This window comes from Cajanus cajan, chromosome 1 (genome assembly GCF_000230855.2).
Source record: "Cajanus cajan strain Asha chromosome 1, NIPB_CcT2T_4, whole genome shotgun sequence".
Lineage (NCBI taxonomy): Eukaryota > Viridiplantae > Streptophyta > Magnoliopsida > Fabales > Fabaceae > Cajanus > Cajanus cajan.
Window position 1 is genome coordinate 56,820,490 of NC_138517.1, and position 22,828 is coordinate 56,843,317.

General features: G+C 32.8%; 1 protein-coding gene across 1 annotated transcript; it reads left to right on the forward strand.

Moving 5' to 3' along the window:
* The first annotated feature begins 2,449 nt into the window (after positions 1 to 2,449).
* Positions 2,450 to 5,518, forward strand: WOX11 (WUSCHEL related homeobox 11). The gene is made up of 3 exons (XM_020374404.3): positions 2,450 to 3,238; positions 4,369 to 4,565; positions 5,093 to 5,518. The coding sequence occupies exons 1-3, from the start codon at positions 2,635 to 2,637 to the stop codon at positions 5,114 to 5,116; spliced, it is 825 nt and encodes a 274-aa protein (XP_020229993.1). The 5' UTR covers positions 2,450 to 2,634; the 3' UTR covers positions 5,117 to 5,518.
* The last annotated feature ends 17,310 nt before the right edge of the window (positions 5,519 to 22,828 follow it).

The window sequence follows — 22,828 nt, forward strand, 5'->3', positions numbered from 1 at the left end:
AGATAATACTATTTTTGACGTGGGATTTGAAAATTTCCTTATGGAGCCATGAAACCATTAAATGTTACACCTCACAAATAAGTAAAGTCTTGAGGAAAGTCCAATTTCATGGAAAATACAAGTAACACAGTTATCCTTTTGTCTCGACATTCCTCAAATTGATGATAAAATAAAGATAAATAGTGAGATTCCAACTCATTATCCTACTTGAAAATTTTCTTGGCATAAATGCAATTGGTTCCAATACATGTGCCCATAATCGATTAACCGACCTCTTTTCTCTATCACTAAGACAGTGACACGAGTGTGGATATATAATCTATTGTGTATATTTAAGTGCATGCAATTTCACTAAAATATATTATTTCTTCCATTAATAATTATGAGAATTAATGTTATGGCTTTTACCTGAATCCGGTGCCACTTTTACTAAAGTTATCAAGTCCATGATACCGCCCAAAATATTTATAAAATGGCCTGTTTGTACGAATAGTTAAGTTTAAGCTAAAATAGAATTAAGGTAAGTCCTTTTAATTTTTCTGTATCAGTTTAGTTTTTAAAATGTAAAAGGTTTTATTTTGATACTTTAAATTTTATGTGTTAGATCAAATTGAAATTGGACTTTTCCGCAATTGTTAGTATTAACAATAATAATTTTTATTTAAGCAATATCTCTGCCAGTTTGTTACATATCACCAAATTAACACCAATTTAATGCATACACTTACAGAATAATAAACATATTCTAGCATGTGTTTAAAGGACTTAAAGCAAGACTTTTTAAATATATAAAAAAAACTTAATTAAAAATAAAATAATTAAAATTTGAGATCAAAGATCTAATTTAATATTCAGCTTAAGAGTTGTCAATTATACATAATTTAGAGCACATCATATTTTTAATTTATTAAATAATCTAAATTTTAAAGATTTTTATATGTTGACTTGTTTATTAATTCTAGAAGCAAGCTTAATTTATTTATTTTTTTGTTTACTACTCATCTAAACAATATTTGATCACATTTTAATAAACACCGTATATAACAATATAGAATGCCATATTTTTAGGGGGTTATCAGTAAAGTATACAAAATAACTGGTTAACAAATTTAGAACCGAATTTTAGTACAGTGGATTTTCCAGAATTCCATTAATGTAGGAATTGAACTCGAGCAATTATATAATAATCTTATGTCCTCAATCATTAAATTAAACAAATAAATTAAAAGTGAAGTTTTCACTTTGTCAAAAACAATGACACTTTTTTACATTTAAGAATTGAACTCGGTTACAACAACTCATATACATATATTATTAAAACAACTAAGTTAAACTTCCTTAATAAAGCAATGGCACTATGACCAAATATGATGACTGTCATTTTCTTTTTATTATTATTATTATCTCTTTGAACGGAAATAAGATGACTTTCATTAATACTCAACTATATAGCTATTCCAATGTGAGAACGGGTTTTGAGGAATTCTGCGTTATCTTTTGAATAAATAGCAATGGAATTTCTCACCTTAAAAAAAGAATAGTTTATTAAAAAAATCATATTAAAGTAAGTTTGCACATGACTTGTCGCGGAACATATTGTGCAAGAAGTCTTATTTATTATAAAATACAATAAATATGCATAATACTTTTAAGTAATACAATAATTATTTTCCATCATAATCACTTCTATATACTTGTATAAGTTGGATTTATATTTTGTTTCATTTTTAAAATGAAAATTATTATCATTAGTATGTGTTACCCTATATATTTTCACTTCGGGGTGTATACAATGTAAAGATTAATGTTAATAATTATTATCCTTTATCAAACAATTCTAAAATCACAAACTTTTTTGTTTGGACATAAAATTCACATCAACTTTGTATCTTTTAGAAATATGAATATCCCCATATATTATTTATGTGGGATTCAAATAGAGATGAGTGATGCATGTAAGTATTTCTTTAATATAAATAATACATCAACCTATAAGGATTATGTATTGATTTTTACATATGAACGCATTTATGGTACCTTTCGGGTGTAATATAGACATAAAGTGAGAGGTTCATTCTGGTTCAAATAACAAAATCTAATTCTAGAAATATTAAAATGAGTTAAAGCACATTTATTCATTTAAAACTCAACATTACTAGGAAATTGTTTTGATTTAACTTATAGTTTGAAGTTTCAGTTATGTGTATTGAAATTTGTTAAATATAGAGAAAGTTTTAATACTGCAGGTAACAATCTTATTCTATATACTTTAACAGAATTCTCTCCAATAATAAATACACATGATCTATGATCTTTATCAGAAACTCGGTGGATATGAAAAGTAATAGGAACAGAAGCCATATCTAGAATCTAAGAATCCGGTGGACTTTTTGACTTGCCTATGATGCCAAGCCTAAAATAAGGGGGCAAAGCATGAAGATGAGGGTGATGAAGTAATGAGGGGCATTGATGTAATTTAACTGTTCAACATTCTCCACCTCTTTATATAAACCCTCCTAACTCCAAAACCACTGTTACTGTATTCCATGTACTTTATACATATCTCTTTATATTATTTTACCTAGGTTTCATCATCAGCTTCAGAAACACTTTCTTTATTTCTTGTGCATTGGAATGGAAGATCACCAGGGGCAACAGCAGCAACAGCAACAGGAGCCAAATAGTCCAAATAACCAACAAGGATCCGAGAGAAGTGAACCCGTGAGGTCAAGATGGACTCCAAAGCCAGAACAAATCCTCATACTTGAGTCCATCTTCAACAGTGGCATGGTTAACCCCCCAAAAGATGAAACAGTCAGAATAAGAAAGCTCCTTGAGAAATTTGGCACCGTTGGTGATGCCAACGTCTTCTATTGGTTCCAAAACCGCCGCTCCCGCTCTCGCCGCCGCCAACGCCAGATTCAGGCCTCCCTAAATCAAGTTGGCGGTGCAAGTAGTAATAATAATAATAACAATCTATATCAGCATCACCACCAAAACAACACTCCTCTTGTTGCGAACATGGGTTTTGGTGGTGGTGCTAACTCCTCTCTCCCTAACTCTTCCTATATTTCTGGCTCCTCTTCTTCTTCATTCGGTGGTAGTAGCCAAGAAAGCTTAAGTGAGTTCTTTTCACCCTCTACTCAAATGGGTTTTCCTGGAATTGATCACCATGCTTCATCTGTATCATCTTCAGTTCTGTATCCCCCAGAAGCTTCAAATTTGAACTATCACTCTGGTAATTAATTTAGTATTTCATTAATTTGCTTGCTTGTGTTGTGTGTTCATTCTGCGATTTGTTTTATTTGTTTTTTTGTAGTTAAGGAAAAAATGCATTTATGGGAACTAAAATGGGACCTCTTGTCCATTTTTTTCTTATACAAACTTGTGACTTGATACTGATCAAATAATTTTTGTTGGTCCTCAGATTTTTTATTTTACAGTTAAATAAAGAAAATATTTTTTGTTTTTTATTTTCTATAATAATAATAGTAATAATAATAATTATGTCAAATAATAAAGAAAATACATTTTTTTGTTTTGTTTTGTTTATTATTAATATCTGCCGAGTTTTCTCCACATAAATTTCCCATAAGAGGTGTGTCACGACAAAGCCACTTTTTAAGCCCAGGTCAAGGCTCAAAATGGGTGCTTGATTCTAAAGTTTTTATTCAAGTGTTTTATTAGTTTCATGCCTTTTTGTGTGTAAAAGTTGTTCTTTTCCCGTTGATTAGGTTTAGTAGGGGGACCATTGAAGAAAGTGGTAAACTTTTTCATGATTTGACAGTTCCTGCGATTGAATTGCATGAGAATTGTACATTCAGGAAAATCATGAGGTCGCTTTCGTTTTGCAGTTTCTGTTTCTCCCTTTTTATACCCTCCTCACCTTTTAATCCCTGGGTTTTTCCCCAACCTCTTTACAAAAGATTTGCAAACCCTAGACGTTTTAGTTTGCCTTTGTCTAATTTGATTAAATTGGCCACCTCCTTGTATATAATCATTGAAAGAAATCAATGATGTTCAACATGTTCTTCAGTATACAATTTACCTGTCATAAATTAGGTGGGGGTTACTAAATAAAAATGACACATCATGGCTGTATAATATACATGAGTAACGTTAATATTTTGTGCCACGAGGCACTACATTATGTGTTATGGCTTATTTCTTTAATAGGCCTTCAAAATTCAGGAATTGACAGACAAATTTTGAAAATACGCCTTTACATTTACATTTACCTTATATATTAAACATATATGAATCTTTCTTATTTTGTATGATCAATTATGCATATTTGATGCGTTATTCAAAAACATGATTATGCATGTTTGATGTTCTAAGTTTTGTTTTATTAATTTTGGGGCATAGGATTTGGAGGGATTCCTTCAGGATTCATCACGGTGTTTATCAATGGGGTTGCAACAGAAGTTCCAAGGGGCCCAATTGACATCAAAGCAACGTTTGGTGAAGATGTAATGTTAGTTCATTCCTCCGGAGTGTCAGTTCCGACCAATGAGTTTGGTTTCTTGATGCAGGGCTTGCAGCATGGTGAAAGCTACTTTCTGGTTAGAACTTAACATAACTCCAACTTAATTGTTTGTTTCTATCCTGGTATTGTTTCTCAGTGAAATTTTTTTAATAAACTAAATTTATTAAGGGTATTTCAGCCCGCAATGCAGTATTTATATATGCTGTTCCTGTAAAACATTATTTGATGCAATTATCTAGATTAATTAATGCACTATTTAGAAAACAAAATACAACCATCATCTGCCTGCTTAATTAACTACGATTTGACTTTAATTGGGTCAGTTGAGTGTAAACAATTGTTATGTGGTCATTTCTATAATTACCAAAAAGACAAAACCACAGAATGTCACATTATCCGCAAAGGGGTCCCTTTTACTTAATTACCTCTAATAAAACTCTTTTCCTTTAACAATTGATTCCTCCCTCATATTATTATTGTTAACGTTGTTGTCTTTTATGTTGTTGTTTTGTCTACGAAATATTATTTTGGGATCGGAGGCTGTTCTTTCTGCACAACTAATCATTTTTTTTATTAAGATATATCATTGAATTTTGGTTTCAGGTTTCAAAGCAAACACAAGTGTGAACTGTTCAACAGTTAATAACATAGCACCAGTGGAAGCTTCTGTTACATGTTTCTCCTATAAATTGCCTGTTACTTTCTTTCTTTTTATCCCATTCTCGTACTCTTTTATGTGGTTCAAAATATTAGAGATCTACTATGTGATTAGAGAAGTCCATATATCTATATCTAGTTAACAATTACATATACTTTACATTCCCGGTTTTAGCGCAAACAAATGTACTTCTATAATTTTATATGTTGATGAAATCGAACTTTGTGGTGTATCTTTCGTGTGTTCGATGCTCAGTTCTTTAAAATGCATCTCAATATGCTTGATTATATATTAATGCATGTGGTGCTAGAGAGCTCGAAAAAATTATTTTGAGTTAATGAAAGTTACTCATTACATGTTCATAAATTACTTTTAACTCTTTCAGATAAATTTCACATTATTCTTTTTATTAAAATAAACTCTTCTTCACTTAATTACCAAACTTAAAGTGCAGCTTAAGAATAAATTCTTATATCGGAAGTTCTTATTGAATAAGTTCTTAACAATAATGGTATTGCCTTGCCATAATACAACTGGACAACTTCCGTATTTGCTGCATTGTTAGAGAATTGAATTTTGTATATAGTCAGATTTAAGACATATGGTAACTGTTATTTTATTTATTTCAATAGTTGTACTGATAATTAAGAAGTACTAATAGATATACCGTTTGCCTAGTGGAGTTTTATCTAATGGATGAAGATAAGAACTATAGATCACAGGAAAATATTACTTTTCATTTTTAAAGTGTTGCAACAGGAACAAAACTAGTTGGGTCATGCAACTAACAAACGAAAAAGCGAAACAGAATATTCGCATGGAGGCTGGGTGGAAACATATCTAACTCCGTTTGACTCGTATTGTCTATCTTCCTTCCTTATATTACTCTCGAGAAGCAAAATAGGGGAAAGCTGACATACAGCTACTTCACTCTAGTTCTTTTAAGAATAGATCATAATCATTGGATCTTCAGATTAGACAATTTTTTTATCCAAGAATGATCGATCAAGTGTCATTAGTTTCCACCATGTAGTGGAAAGTGATCAAGAATATTTGGAGATGGAATTCCACTACAACTTGATGGTATATAATATGTGAAGAATTAAGATTTTGAACACATTTGAAGTTCTTAAAATTTGGATCAACGCTTATTATAGTGCCAAAAGTTAGCTTGAGATATGAGAGTTGTCCTCACCATTTAATATGGGATTTCTAACACCCTTCATGCTAAGGATTGCACATTTTGAATGTAAAATATGTAAGGTTAGATATATGTTGGTAGTATAATAATGACCTGATAACACATATATGTTAGATTAATAATAGGCTCAAAAACATTTTTTTAGGATAGATGTTGATCTCATATTAGAATTTAGGTTTAAACATATATAACTCAAATGCTAGTTCGAGAGGTGGGAGTTGTACCTCACTTATATACCATGTTTTGACGATATGTACATATATATGAAGATTGTGCGATTATAATAAATTTAACAAAAAAAAATTAGTATAGACTTATATATCATCTTAGAATTTGAGGTTATGGTTATCTTATCTCCAAAAGCTAGCTCAAAAGGTGAAGATTGTTTCATGCTAATATACATTATTTTGACTATATATTACTTAATGAATTTCCAACACATTTCCCTCGCGTTGAGGACTAAGCTTTTGGAGTTTGAAGCTGTAAGATTGGACTCTTGCAAATGATCTAATAACAAGCCTATAACGAACAATACAATAAGGCTTACAATATTCACTAGGATAGTCTTTGATACATATTGAAATTTGAGTTTTATTCATAACTCCCAAAATCAAGCTTAAGAGGTAAAAGATATCTTCCACTTATATTTTGGCCATATCACAAGATGACATGTGATTACTAACACAAGTTCATCACAACAAGAACTTGACATTCGATGCAAGAAACTTGTAAGATTTGACATATGTGACTTGTCCAATAATGACCTTGTAACTGATGAAAAGATAGACTCAACAATAATCGATAAGATAGGCATTGATATCTTTTCAAAATTTAGTTTTAGGCATAACATAACTCCTAAAGTTTGCTTGAAGATTTTCAAAAAGATGATGAAGAACTTGAAGTTAAAGGACCTATGACTAGGTAAATGGCTAAGACGATTGTGTTGAGCTTAGGAGAGCTTGAATCTTAAAGGAGTTTTGATGATCACAACAAGTATACAACAACAACTTGGAGCACAAAAACAAAGTTAAAGAAGAGTCAAGAAAATGCTATGAAATGGAGCTATGTAATAGAACTTAGGAAATAAATTGTTTTGAATGTGTTTTTATATTGTGTGTGCTAAGTATGCTTTGTGCATAAGCAAATCTTATCTAAACCAAGTAAAGAATATATGATGATGAGTTAAAACATTGAAAAGTTATTTTGAGACTTAAAATGAAGTTTTAAGTACTAACTCAAAATAATCGATTATTGTTAAATATAATCGATTATTTTAGCAAATAGGCTGAGTTGCATGCCTTGCTGTAATAATCGATTATTTGCCAAAATAATCGATTATCCCAGGAACAACTCTCTGGAATAATCGATTATCCAGCTAAATAATCGATTATATTGTTCTTGGTTGATTTCCAGAAAATCTGAAGAACAAAATAATGGATTATTCTTTAAAATAATTGATTATTTGTGTCTAAAACTTTTATAAATAGTTTGAACTTTGAGAAACTTCAGACAAGGAGTTAGAACTGATAATCAATTTGTGAAAAACGTTTTTGTGAGTCTTTGTGACATCTTGGAGAGTTTTCTTTGTGAAATCCAAGAGTGAAAACGTTTGTGAAAAGCTTTGTTAGAAGATCATCATCATTATATTCTTGAAAGGGGAAGATAAAGATTTGTTCAAGAATTCCAGGTGAATTCGTTCCTTTTATTCTTTGTGAATCTTTGTGGAAAATCTTGAGAAGGGTTTATCAAGTGGTAAGGTTTCTTGTAGTGGGTTCTACAAGGGGTGCTTTCTTGGGGTCAAGAAAGTGGTTATCTTTTAGTATTGAAGTATATGCATGTGTGTGTGCTTGTAAACCTTCTTGCTTAAAGATAGTGGAACAAATCTTAATCAGGTGGTGATTAAGGACTGGATGTAGGTCACAAGTGGAGTGGCTGAACCAGTATAAAGGACTTGTGCAATCTTCTTCTACCTTATCTTTTACTTTGTGTAATTTCTTGGTTAAACTTTAAAGAAGATAAAACTTGATTAACAAGTGTATGTGAATCTTGATGGTTTAAATCTGTAATTGAACATTATTGTTGAACCTCATTATGTTGTAATCAAGTGAGCATATTGCATTCATATTTTCGTAACAAGTCTTTAGAAGAGCTTCATTTGGAAATTCTGTCATAGAAAAGTTTTGATTGAAATTAAGATCCAAAATACTCTGATAAATTTTTAAAGGGTCATTGAATCCAATTCACCCCCCCTCTTGGATTGTGCCATTCTTTTCTAACAGATTGAAGGGGAACTCATGAGGAAGCTTAACACCTTTGGAGGCCATGATATTGATAATCTTTAAGAATATATAAAAAGAATACTATTGTTTTGATTTTCACATTTCAATATACATTTTTACCCCTCGATAATTAGTTTAATTGTATTTTCACTCACTTAAAAATCAAGATATAATTGGAAATAAAAAGACACTGCACTCTTTCTGATGTGAATCCAGCAGGGTAAAATTGAAGACTAACAAGGCCAAAGTCATATGATAAAGAAGAAGGATTAATGGGCTGAAATTTAAGTAGTTTGGGGCTGAATAATTAAATAAGTCCATTATCTTATTTTTTTAATGTAATTTTTGTTTTATTAATATTATTAAATAAGTCAAATGACTTTCCAAGTTACGTAGACCAACATTTATTGTTTTAGGCTTAGTGGAATTTAATGAGCTAGTGGGTTAGTGAAGAGTCAATTCTAGTGGATATTAAGTGTTAGTGGGAATTTATGTCATCTTGGCCATCTAAGCTTATAAATAGAAACCATTTGTAAAAGTTTTGGAGAGAATACGAATTATTCAGAATTTGGATATTTTTACAGTTGAGAGGATTTTTTCTCTCTAGGTTCTTAGGAACTACTTTTGATTCTTATATTTAAATTTCCTAATTCAAAGTGGCGAATCTTCCTCAACTTATCAATCTTTAGGGATTGTGGTGTTATTCTTCCATTTCTTATCTCAATTCATTTTTTATAATTTCTTAATTATGACCATTCCAGCCAAGATAGATCCGTAAAATGAATCCATCCTTCTAGGTTCACATCATTTGGTATCAGAGCTTCCGCTCTGGGTTTGGAATGGAAATGGAAATTTACTATACAGGATGTTTGGTGGAAGACTCTCCGTTCTGGGTCACAGTAGATAAATTCAATTTCAGAAATGTTGTGAGCAGTAGGGCAGTTGAGAAATTATGTCTGCCCACTACAAATGGACAAGCAACGATTAAATTCTCTATTGGAAAATATGAAGATGAAGTTCTTTGTGATATTGCCCCAATGGAGACATGCCATATGTTATTAGGGAGGCCACGGCTGTATAATAAAATTATAACTCCTGAACGACCTTCTATTTGTTCTGTGCATGGTGGACGAAGGATTAAGTTGATATGTCTATCAATCGACGCTGTACATGAGGATAAACTGAAATTGAAAATAAAGATAGAAAAAGAAAGAGAAGAGAAGATGAGAACTCTAACATTACATTTTCTTCTTTTGATGTGTCAAATATACAAGAACAGGTGGACAAGTTTTCTTGTTTGAAGAATCATGTCAACATCATTCCTAATGCACCATTATACATTCAGTCCACCTTTTAAAATAAAATTCAAGAGACCTTGCACCTAGAAAATGGAGTTGATTTGTTGTTTGAAGTTACTATTTTCCAAAGTTGCCACTTGAATGGGATTCAATTCCTATTCATTGAGTACGTTTGTGGTTATGAGTTTGAAGAGGTTTTATTTGTTTCGTTGATGATTAATAACTTACCAAAAGGTGAAGCTAGAGATGGATACAAGCGAGATGTCTTCGACCCAGAAGGAAGCATTTGTGTTCCGGCAGTAGTTAGTGAATTAAATAAATTAGGAAATAAATAAAGCCTTAAGATTCGGGACAAATCTTCTCAAAGGAGGAGGGTATGACGTGAATCCAGCAGGGTAAAATTGAAGACTAACAAGCCCAAAGTCATATGATAAAGAAGAAGGATTAATTGGCTGAAATTTAAGTAGTTTGGGGCTGAATAATTAAATAAGTCCATTATCGTTTTTTTTATGTAATTTTTGTTTTATTAATATTATTAAATAAGTCAGATGACTTTCCAAGTTACCTAGACCAACATTTATTGTTTTAGGCTTAGTGGAATTTAATGAGTTAGTGGGCTAGTGAGGAGTCAATTCTAGTGGATATTAAGTGTTAGTGGGAAATTAGTGGGAATTTATGTCATCTTGTCCATCTAAGCTTATAAATAGAAACCATTTGTAAAAGTTTGGAGAGAATATGAATTATTCAGAATTTGGATATTTTTACAGTTGAGAGGATTTTCTCTCTCTATGTTCTTAGGAACTACTTTTGATTTTTATATTTGAATTTCCTAATTCAAAGTGGCGAATCTTCCTCAACTTATCAATCTTCAGGGATTGTGGCGTTGTTCTTCCATTTCTTACCTCAATTCATTCTTTTTAATTTCTTAATTATGACCATTACAGCCTAGATAGATTCGTAAAATGAATCCATCGTTCTAGGTTCACATCATTTGGTATCAGAGCTTCGGCTCTCGGTTTGGAATGGAAATGGAAATTTACTATACAAGATGTTTGGTGGATGACTCTCCGTTCTTGGTCACAGTAGATGAATTCAATTTCAGAAATGTTGTGAGCAGTAGGGTAGTTGAGAAATCATGTCTGCCCACTACAAATGGACAAGCAACGATTAAGTTCTCTATTGGAAAATATGAAGATGAAGTTCTTTGTGATATTTCCCCCTTGGAGACATTCCATATGTTATTAGGGAGGCCATGGCTGTACAATAAAATTATAAATCCTGAACGACCTTCTATTTGTTTTGTGCATGGTGGACGAAGGATTAAGTTGATATGTCTATCAATCAACATTGTACATGAGGATCAACTGAAATTGAAAATAAAGATAGAAAAAGAAAGAGAAGAGAAGATGAGAGCAGATGATGAGATACATAGAAAGGAAGATGAGAACTCTAACGTTACATTTTCTTCTTTTGATGTGTCAAATATACAGGAACAGGTGGACAAGTTTTCTTGATTGAAGAAGCATGTCAACATCATTCCTAATGCACCTTTATACAATCAGTCCAGCTTTCAAAATAAAATTCAAGAGACCTTGCACCTAGAAAATGGAGTTGATTTGTTGTTTGAAGTTACTATTTTCCAAAGTTGCCACTTGAATGGGATTCAATTGCTATTCATTGAGTACGTTTGTGGTTATGAGTTTGAAGAGGTTTTATTTGTTTCATTGATGATTAATAACTTACCAAAAGGTGAAGCTAGAGATGGATACAAGCGAGATGTCTTCGACCCAGAAGGAAGCATTTGTGTTCCGGCAGTAGTTAGTGAATTAAATAAACTAGGAAATAAATAAATCCTTAAGATTCGGGACGAATCTTCTCAAAGAAAGACGGTATGATGTAAATCCAGCAGTGTAAAATTGAAGACTAACAAGCCTAAAGTCATATGATAAAGAAGAAGGATTAATGGGCTGGAAATTAAGTAGTTTGGAGTTGAATAATTAAGTAAGTCCATTATCTTATTTTTTAATGTAATTTTTGTTTTATTAATTTTATTAAATAATTCAGATGACTTTCCAAGTTACCTAGACCAACATTTATTGTTTTAGGCTTAGTGGAATTTAATGAGTCAGTGCGCTGGTGAGGAGTCAATTCTAGTGGATATTAAGTGTTAGTGGGAAATTAGTAGGACTTTATGTCATCTTGCCCATCTAAGCTTATAAATAGAAACCATTTGTAAAAGTTAGACGAAGGAGAAAATGAATTATTCATAATTTAGATATTTTTCCAATTGAGAGGATTTTCTCTCTCTAGGTTCTTAGGAACTACTTTTGATTCTTATACTTGAATTTCCTAATTTAAAGTGACGAATCTTCCTCAACTTATCAATCTTTAGGAATTGTGGCGTTGTTCTTCCATTTCTTACCTCAATCCATATTTTTTTCTTTTAATTTCTTAATTATGAGCTTTCCAACCTAGATAGATCAGTAAAATGAATCCATCCCTCTAGGTTCATATCATTTTCTTACAATCTACATATCTTATTAATTCAATATTTGGCCTTCAAGAAAAAGATTTATAAGGCACAAAATGTTTCTTTCCCTACCAGTGTATTAGTAAAGTGACTTAATATAAGCCAAATTTTAGATTGGGAAACTTTTTCCTTATAATTATGGTTTTTCTTTGTATTTGGGCCTTGAGCCTTGTTTTCAAATTTTTGGGTTTTGAACCTAGTTTTGTGTAATTGGGTTTTAAGGGATCAAATTATGTTGTTGGGCCTTCAATAGAGCAAGTAATTAAAGGATACCTTGTTTGGTCCAATATAGGTGACATCATTTATTTTTGTTAACATTCAATTCATATTGGACATATTGAGTTGGGCTTTGTGTTCTCATATTGTAGACACCCAATTTCATCTAGACCAATAAAAGCTATGAAATGGACGTCTATCATCAAAGAAATGGAGCTCCCAAGCATGGAAATAACAGGACAAGACATTAGGAGGCCTAAAAGCCCCAACAAGCTGGTTTTAGTAGCCTGGAACTGGCTATTGTAAAACTGGAACGGGCCATTCCCAATTTGGAACGGGCCGTTCCAAGTTCCTAAAAGGGCCTAAAACCCTAGTTTGGAATGGGTCGTTCCTACACAAGAACGGGCCATTCCTAGACTAGAACGGGTCGTTCCCAAACTGCAATGGGTCGTTCTAAGTTATTTAAAAGGCCTAAAAACCCTTGTTTGAAACGGTCGTTCCAGTCTTGTCAATTATGTGCTAATCTCATCTCTGGAACGATCCGTTCTAGTTTCAGAACGGGCCGTTCTAGTTACAAAATTAACACAGAACGGTCGAATCCAGAACGGGCTGTTCCGATTTTGGTACGGGCCATTCTGGAACCCTTCTAATGCCTATAAATAGACAGCTTGGACACAGTTCTCTGTGGCCTAAAAAAAAATTTCGTCCAGGACTACTTAGAACTTGAAATTTCTCTCTCTTTCCTTTTGTATTTCTTGAGTTTTGTGAGGCATATTGTAGTGTGAAAGGTTGCCTCAAAGCACCTAAAATCTCCATAGTTGAAGATCTAATAAAGCTTGTTACGAGGTATTACTCATCAATCTCTTGTTCTATCTTTCTCTTCTTTTATTTCATATATTATAATAAACACAATCATGTAGATATCTTAGGGTTCATCGTGTAATTTAATTTTTATGTAAATAATCATTAATAAAGGGGATTAAATATTTAAACTATTAATTCTTATTACGTTATCTTCATCATAGGGTACCGATTTAGGGTATTGTAGGGGTGCTTAATACCTTCCCTACACGTAATCAATCCTCGAACCCAATTTTGGTTATCAAGGCCATTATTGGACTTCTAAAAACCTTTTCTTTTTCCAATGTTTTGAGTAAAACTTTGGTGGCGACTCCATGAACTTATTATCAAAATCATTAATTAAGGATTAGTCTGGTGTCCGGCCATTCCTTAATTGATGATATTTTCAAAAGGATGTCTAAACCATAGGTCGCAAGATCGGAAATTTTCGGATTGCGACAGATGGCGACTCCACTAGGGGCGTTTTAGGAGGGTCAGGTCCATATAAATGATGAAGTTAATAAAATAAGAATTATAATTTAAATATTTTTTCACTTTACTTTATTTGTTTTATTTGTTTGGCTTTAATATCTGTTTGCCTGTTTAAATTCTGCATTTGTTTGAATAAAATTGTTCACAAACCTTTGCACACAACAGTTCCCCCTACACCCGGCGGCATGAGGGTATTAAACATAGGGAGTGGTTGACGTACGACCGGCCCAAGTTTGGCCTTGGAGCCTGCGAGCCTTGTCAAAAATCACACTCAAGGTGATAACTGGTTACTCTAGCCTGAAATATTGCGATAGACCTTAGAGTTTGCCAAGTGACAACGACATAGATACTGGGTCCCTATAATAGGGGCACCTTTGGGGCCTTAAGACCAGTGAGATTAGAACTATCCTATACAACGCACTTTTCTTAACAAGGACCACAAACTAAGGATTTGATTGTGACTGTTCGTGGGTTACTTTGTATGAGCATATGTTTGTTGCATTTTGTTTATTCAAACCATTCATTTATTTTTTATAATTCCCCCAAGGTAAAGAAAAACATAAAATTAAAATACATTATCATGAGGGAAAACCTAGTGTGAAAATAAGATCTGTGAAAAGTATACATCCCTTCTTTAAAAAAGGGGCATCATGCATTTTCCAAAAAAATAACAAAATAAAAAAAAATAAAAATAAAAGGAGAGATTAAAAAGGAGGGACATGCATACCATATACATTCCTAGGATCACTAGGAGATTTCTCACAAAGACTAATGAACTCCAATTAGTGTGACCTTTGTCACATCGTAAAAATTTACGAAAAGGGACACTATGATTTCACGTTCAAAGGAGTGGTTAGAAAGTCTTTGTTGAGAGACCTCCTTCATGCATCATCATTTAAATAAGCTTAATAAGAAATTATCTTATCCCTCAAAGGTGGCTTTTCAACACTCCATACTCACGAACGCTTAGGGTGGAAGAGTCATGGAAGCTTTATAAGAAGGAATTCGTGTACTTTTTAAGGAGTTCATACAGCTCAAACAACAAATGGCTAAGATGTTTGAGACCATGACTAGAATGCAACACGACATTGACGACATTAGAGGCTATCTAGGTGCCCTAGAGGAGAGATTGAGAACCATTGAGGACCACAAATTTGGTGGTAAAAAAATGCGATCGGGACCCACTTAATACAAGACATCCCATTCGAATATGAAACCATAGAGCCCCCACCATTGGAAAATGGTCTGTCAAAAGGGCTTTATGAAAAGAAGAGGGGAGAAGGGGTCCACGCTGTCATCTTTGCTTCAAAGAGTCGAGCTGCATCATAAGCAAAGCCTAAAGATGACAAGGTAGTAGACAAAATCCCCATCACATATGCAGAGCTACTAGTTGGAGGCCTCGATGTTAGTATGACTTCCTTCAACGAAGAAGATGAACCCTCCTTACCCATCGTGGTACAAGCCTGAGGAAAGGTGCGACTATCATTCTGACTCTTCGGGAAACTCCATGGAGCGATGCAAGGCCCTACGATTTCGTGTGCAAGGACTTAGAGACGCCGGTTGGTTGAAATTTGACAGCAATACACCAAATATCAACAAATACCCGTTGCACAAGCATGATAAGAAGTGACCTTGGAATGCAATGTTGAAAGGCCATTAGGGCAGGGGCTCCATTAAGTTTTGTTTTCTTTTTGCCCATAACTTTTGCCTAGGGTTGTGGGATCTCACAATAAGGGCTTGTTTTCTTTTAAATTCATCAATAATATATGTCATTTTCATAAATCTCTTATGTTTATTCTTTCCCCCCTCTTCCCACATATTAAATTCTAAAATCAATCACAATAAAAAACAAACATGACCGAAGATAATAAAATTAATCAAAGCTTCGAAAATCTACAACTCATTATCTGAGTCTAAGGTAGATAAGAAGATCACCTCCTCAAAACACACAAAAATAAGAAAGTGATCAGAAGAGTCTTACAAAAAAACAACTTTCGCTCAATTTGGCCGACAAAGGAAGCACAAATCTCGGCTCATGAAAGAACTCTCTCAACACCCGTAGGTTGAGGCTACATCTTTCTCCTTGATGTACGGGATGGGGGGCAGTGTTAATCATCAAAGACGGTGGTCCTCCCAAACGCGGATGGCAGGAGATTTTGTCAAAGCAAATAAGTTTTATGCCAAAAAATAATATCACTTGCAAAATACTGCTAGGATGAAAACCCGCAAAGGGCATCTTAGGCAAAAAAAAAGAATAACAAAAATCGAAAGTTCCCGCTAGGACACGTCCTAGGCAAAAATTAAGGATCTAAAAAGGATAAAAATAGCAAGTGATGATTCGCATAGTTGAAAGCTAAAAGACGGCTTGAACACTTCTACAAGGGGCCAAATTCTGCGAAGACTCTGCTTGAGACTCAGATATGTAGTTCAAGATAATTAGGAGAATGATTATAATAATTATCCAAGGAAATGTTTGTTTAGAAAAACTTAAACACTCACCTACCTCAACTACCCATTTATTTTAAATCATCCTACCTCCACTACCCATTCATTCTAAATCATCCTACCTCCACTAACCATTCATTCTAAATCATCTTTTTCTTTCCTTTCTGTCTTGTCCAATCTTAATGACGTATATTGTTGATGGTTGTCAAAATTTAAACAAGTACAAAAAATGAGAAACAAAAAAAATGAAAAAGACCCGCTGGGATGAAAACCCATAAAGGGCGTCCTAGGCAAAAATTAGGGAAAATAAAAAGAGCAAAAAATACCCGCTAGGATACATCCTAGGCAAAAATTAGGGTTTCTAAACAAAAAGAAAAAAAGGAGCCCCAAGATGACTCAATACACCAAACGGCTAATATGACTAATGTTGCACATCAATCAAAGCAGTCCATTCGAGGGAAAGAGAAAAGAAAATCCACCATCTAAAAAATGGGGAAACTAAAATATGCATCGCATGCATCTAAAAAAAAACATCTCACACACTTAGGAAACTTTCTTTATCAAAGGGGAATTATTCAAAATATACAATAACTACCATCATGCATAAATAAGAATTCAACATCTTTTTGCATCTCAACAAGAAAAGCCAAAAAGGGAAACATAAGTTCCAATTGATATCATCCCAACAAGAGGCAAAAGCAGCCCAAACTAGGGGCATCAACAATCATCAATCAGGAGAGCATAAATAATCAGTCATCAATGAACCGAAGGGACTTCACAAGCAGACGCCTGGAGAGACATCACAATACTTACATGGTAGGGGCAACACCAGAATCCCTGTCACCCATCTACTCCTTTTCCCACCAGCACAAGGGCACCACCTACGAGCAATCCTCGTTTTCATCAGACGTCCTCGCCACAGATAGAAAAAGGCAAGTTTCGTAAATGTTGAAAAAGCTAAAGCATTTAGAAAAATAGCAAAAAAAAGGCAAGCTTCAAACAAGAAAGAACTGAAGCTAAACAAAAATGAAATTCAGAAAGAAAAAAAAAATCTACCGCAAGTAGGCGCCTGGAGAGGTATCACAATACTCACGTGGCAGGGGCAACACTGGAATCCCTACCAGCCATCCACTTCTCTGCCCACCAACATAGGGGCACATCAAACCTCTCCTGCCCATCCACCTAGGGGCAGTCTTTCATCCCACAATGCCAATGAGAAGACATCAAGTACAAGTATAAAAAGGGTCACCTGACCTTAGTGAAAGGCTTGCTAGATCACTAAAACTAGTACGAAAAGGGTTACCTAACCTTAGTGAAAGGGTTGCTAGATCCCCAAAAATAGTACGAAGAGGGTTACCTGACCTTAGTGAAAGGGTTGCTAGATCTCCAAAACTAGTACAAAGAGGGTTACCTGACCTTAGTGAAAGGGTTGCTAGATCCCCAAAACTAGTACGAAGAGGGTTACTTGACCTTAGTAAAAGGGTTGCTAGATCCCCAAAACTAGTACAAAGAGGGTTACCTGACCTTATGAAAGGGTTGCTAGATCTCCAAAACTAGTACAAAGAGAGTTACCTGACCTTAGTGAAAGGGTTGCTAGATCCCCAAAACTAGAACGAAGAGGGTTACCTGACCTTAGTGAAAGGGTTGCTAGATCCCCAAAACTAGTACAAAGAGGGTTACCTGACCTTAGAGTGAAAGGGTTGCTAGATCCCCAAAACTAGTACAAGATTGAAGAGAGTTACCTAACCTTAGAGTGAAACAAGCTACAAATAAAGGAACACATTATCACAAGAGAAACAATGAAGCTTCTACTCGAAGACTGAAGATCAGGTGTACAGTTTGTCAGCCTTGTACGAGCAAATACAGCTATCCATGGGAAACAACACAGAAACACCAGCACCAAAGAGACGAAGAGAAAACCCAGACGAAATGTCTACGTCATTACTTGCCTTTGAAAAAGCAACACATAGCTATTCCAAAGGACAAGTAAAGAGAGGCAGCTATAGACACCCAATTTCGTCCAGACCAACAAAAGCTATGAAATGGACATCTATCATCAAAGAAATGGAGCTCCCAAGCATTGAAATAAAAGGACAAGACATTAGGAGGCCTAAAATCCCAAACAAGCTGGTTTTAGTAGCCTGGAACGGGCTATTGCAAAACTGGAATGGGTCGTTCCCAATTTGGAACGGGTCGTTCCAAGTTCCTAAAAGGGCCTAAACCCTAGAGTGGAACGGGCCATTCCTAGAGTGGAACGGGCCGTTCCAAAACTAGAACGGACCATTTCAAGCTCCTAAAAAAGGGGTTAAAACTTTAACTGGAAAGGGTCATTCCAAGTTATTAAAAGGCCTAAAAACCCTTGTTTGAAATGACCGTTCTAGTCTTGTCAATTATATGCTAATCTCATCTTTGGAACAAGCCGTTCTAGTTTCAGAACGGGTCGTTCCGGTTACAAAATTAACACAGAAAACAGTCAGATCCAGAATGGGCCATTCTGATTTTGGAATAGGCCATTCTGGCACCCTTCTAATACCTATAAATAGACAGCTTGGGCACAGTTCTCTGTGGCCTCAAAAAAAATTTCGTCCAAGACTCCTTAGAGCTCGAAATTTCTCTCTCTCCTATTGTATTTCTTGAGTTTTGTGAGGCATATTGTAGTGTGAAACGTTGCTGCAAAGCACCTAAAATATCCACAGTTGAAGATCTAATAAAGCTTGTTACGAGGTATTACTCATCAATCTCTTGTTCTATCTTTCTCTTCTTTTATTTCATATATTATAATAAACGCAATCATGTAGATATCTTAGGGTTCATCGTGTAATTTAAACTGTTAATTCTTATTACGTTATCTTCATTATAGGGTACCGATTTAGGGCGTTGTAGGGGTGCTTAATACCTTCCCTACACGTAACCGACCCCCAAACCTAATTCTGGTTATCAAGGCCATTATTGGACTTCTAAAAACCTTTTCTTTTTTCCAATGTTTTAAGTAAGACATTGGTGGCGACTCCATGAACCTTTTTTCAAAATCATTAATTAAGGATTAGTCTGGTGTCCGGACATTCCTTAATTAATGAGATTTTTAAAAGGATGTCTAAACCATAGGTCGCAAGATCAGAAATTTTCGGGTTGCGACACGTATGTTTAAGATATAAACAATTATTTATTGACTTGGAAAAGAAGTTGACTCATTTGTGTAAAACACTAACTTGTGGGAGAAACTCTCATTGTTTTAGAGTTCTTTGATTCTTATCAAAGAATTTGTATGTCCTTAGTGGCAAATATTCCTTATTTCATCAATTCTTCAAGGAGTGTGACTATATATTCTTCCAATTCTTTTTCTCATTCCACATTTATTTTTGGGTTTAGGATTTACTAAGACTATAAGCCACCTATTATCAATTTGAGCATGAAACTTCCAAAACTAGACATGTAGTGCTTGTGTGGTCGAATAATAATTTGATAATAATGGTGGCTTGATAGTCTCAATAACAATCACTAAATAAACCAAGATTATACAACATAGTTAATTTTTGGTAGATAGCATGTTCATAGGAATTTGGTTATGTAGTTGTATACATGCAGAAGATAGTGATAAGACAACAAAACACATTTTGATGATCTTTGTGTGACCAACTCTACCACACTCTCTCTTGTGAAACAACACGTACGGTTAGGCATTAAAATTATTTCTATTGATAGAGTTTTTATTCAGCAGAAATTAAATTTTTTGTAGGCCTATACTAATACAATAATATTATATATATTGTATTAATATAAAGTAGAAATATTTATCGATACAACAAGGTAAATTACTCTTTTGATTTTTTCTTCTTCTTTTTAATTAGTATAATTTGTTCCATTAATAGTTAAAAGGTTGAATTTAATTCTTTAATAATTTTAAAATTACACAATGTTATCATTTTAGTTCAATTTAGATAACCTTTATTAATTCTTACTGCACGTGGTAAGTATGTGTCATTTTTTTATTATGTTATGTGTAAATTTATGATGTGAATTTGAATTAAACTGATGTAAAAATGTTGTATCAATTTTTAAAATTAAGGAATTAAATTAAATTTTTTAATAATAAAAAGACTAAATTAAATCAATTAAATAAAAGAAGGATAAAAAGAATTAACTAATAAAAATATAAATATTTTATACAAAATATTAGTTAAAAGGAATGATTATTTTTCTTCTTTGATCAACAAAAAACCATATTTTGTGGGGACAAGGAGTACCTCAACTGATCTTATGCAAAGCTCCTCTATACATGACAAGGGTCTCAAACATAGCATAGAATTAGTTGACCATTCAATTCATTTAATGAAATATGAAAACCCTTCACTTTTTCATTTAACCATGACTAAGATATGTTATTACTTTGTATACTTATAGTCCAAACTGAGACAAACGTTAACACATATATTATTCATACATATTGTTAAGAAGTACAATGCAACATTTTATTAATATAAATTAAAATTGATTACCTTATAATTTTAATTTCTTTTTATCTTAGTAGTTTTACTTTTCATTCGACAGAACTTATCGAACCGATTCCGATGCCTAACTATTGATAAATAACATTTTTTTATTTATTTTCATATTGAAACTAAATTCAAGACAGGCGATCGCACTGTATCTCTAAAACCCGAGAACCGTGTTGTAATATGTGCAAGGGTTTTAACTTTTAATGTAAACATATTTTTTGTAAGCTTTTATTTAGCACTTTCAGATATATATTACTCATAGCAAACAAAAAAAAACAGAAATATATATATATATATATATATATATATAGAGAGAGAGAGAGAGAGAGAGATTCTCTTACTCTAAAAGCAACTCTTAAAAGACTTACTCTACTAAATAACTCATCATCCACGTTGAATTTCAACGATTCAATTGTTAAATTAAAAGTTCTTAATATATAAATTAAGTCTACAAGTTTTTTAAAAAATTAAAAACTATATGATATTTTGTCTCATCAATTCAAATTGACAAATAAAATCAGTCCAAGAATAAGTTTTCGTAAATTTACTTTACTCAATAACTCATATTCGATATCAAGTTTCAAAAATCTAACCATTGAATTAAAAGTTCTTAATGAACATATCAAATCTACAACTTTTTTAAGAAATTTGAAAAATATTTAATATTTTTTTAAACAAATTTAAATTAATATATAAAATATTTTTATGATTATTTGTCAATCTGAATTAATGAAACAAAATATTAAATAATTTTTAAAATTTTAAAAAATTTATAAATTGATATATATTAAGAATTTTAAATTTAATGATTAAATTTTTAAAATTTAATATAATATATGAATTATTGAATGAATAAGTTTAAGTATTTAAACTTATTTCTAAAATAAATAAATAAATAAATAAATAATATATATATATATATATATATATATATATATATATATATATATATATATATATATATATATATATATATATATATATATATATATATAAAGTGTGTGTGGTGAGAGATAAAATGGTTGGTGAATAGAAGAAGGTTTGTTATTTATATATTTGTGAAAAAGAGTAACAACAAATCCAAGATTTGGATGAAAGTGCATGGCCAGTACGTGGATTCCTGACTGCAACTGGAAGGAGAGAAAGAATACAAGAACGCAAAGAATAACTCTGCAGCTTGGTCCCCACACCGACCAATGTAACCAATGCAAATCAGACGGATGTTTGTAACAAATTTATTGGATTCTTTAGAACATTATAATAGTCTCAGAACATTAGGCGGCACACTAATTTATAAATACCATGTGAGATACATAAGTTTTTTTTGGCTGGCATGTCAATTAAATTATGCATTTGAACCCCTGAGTTAGATTCTGTATTCTAGATCAAATATTTTTTGGCCATTATTTTAATGTGCATGAGGATCATAGATTTTGTTGACCAGGAAACAGGTTAGTCATCCATGTTGGGAATTCCCATATGCATGTATGGTTTTATGTTAAATGGAGCTCATGATTAATTTCAAGGGTCTAAGTTGAGATTGGTACAATTTTACTCTGAAATCCAGCTGGGATTTCTTTGTTTATTCTGCGTGAATTGTGATGCTTGTAGATTCGGTCGCTTCACCCACCTTTCTTTTGTTTTCCAAGAATTATTTGTTCATCTGTATTTTATTATTTGTACAGGATTCGATTAGACACTGCATTGTTTTATATATTTATTTTGTTTTATTTTCATTTCTATCTTTTCTTGAATTATTTTTTCTCTTACAAAACATAACTCTACCTGCAATATACAGCAAGAAAATAAATCACAAATATCACTGTGCATTTTGTCGTTATGAGTGGAGACTTAGATTTTTACATTATTCTTAATATATATATA

Coding starts and splice junctions, on each gene's coding strand:
- WOX11 (XM_020374404.3), top strand. CDS start 2,635: ATGGAAGATCACCAGGGGCAACAGCAGCAACAGCAACAGGAGCCAAAT. Junction 3,239..4,368: donor AAATTTGAACTATCACTCTG/GTAATTAATTTA, acceptor TTTGGGGCATAG/GATTTGGAGGGATTCCTTCA. Junction 4,566..5,092: donor ATGGTGAAAGCTACTTTCTG/GTTAGAACTTAA, acceptor TTTTGGTTTCAG/GTTTCAAAGCAAACACAAGT.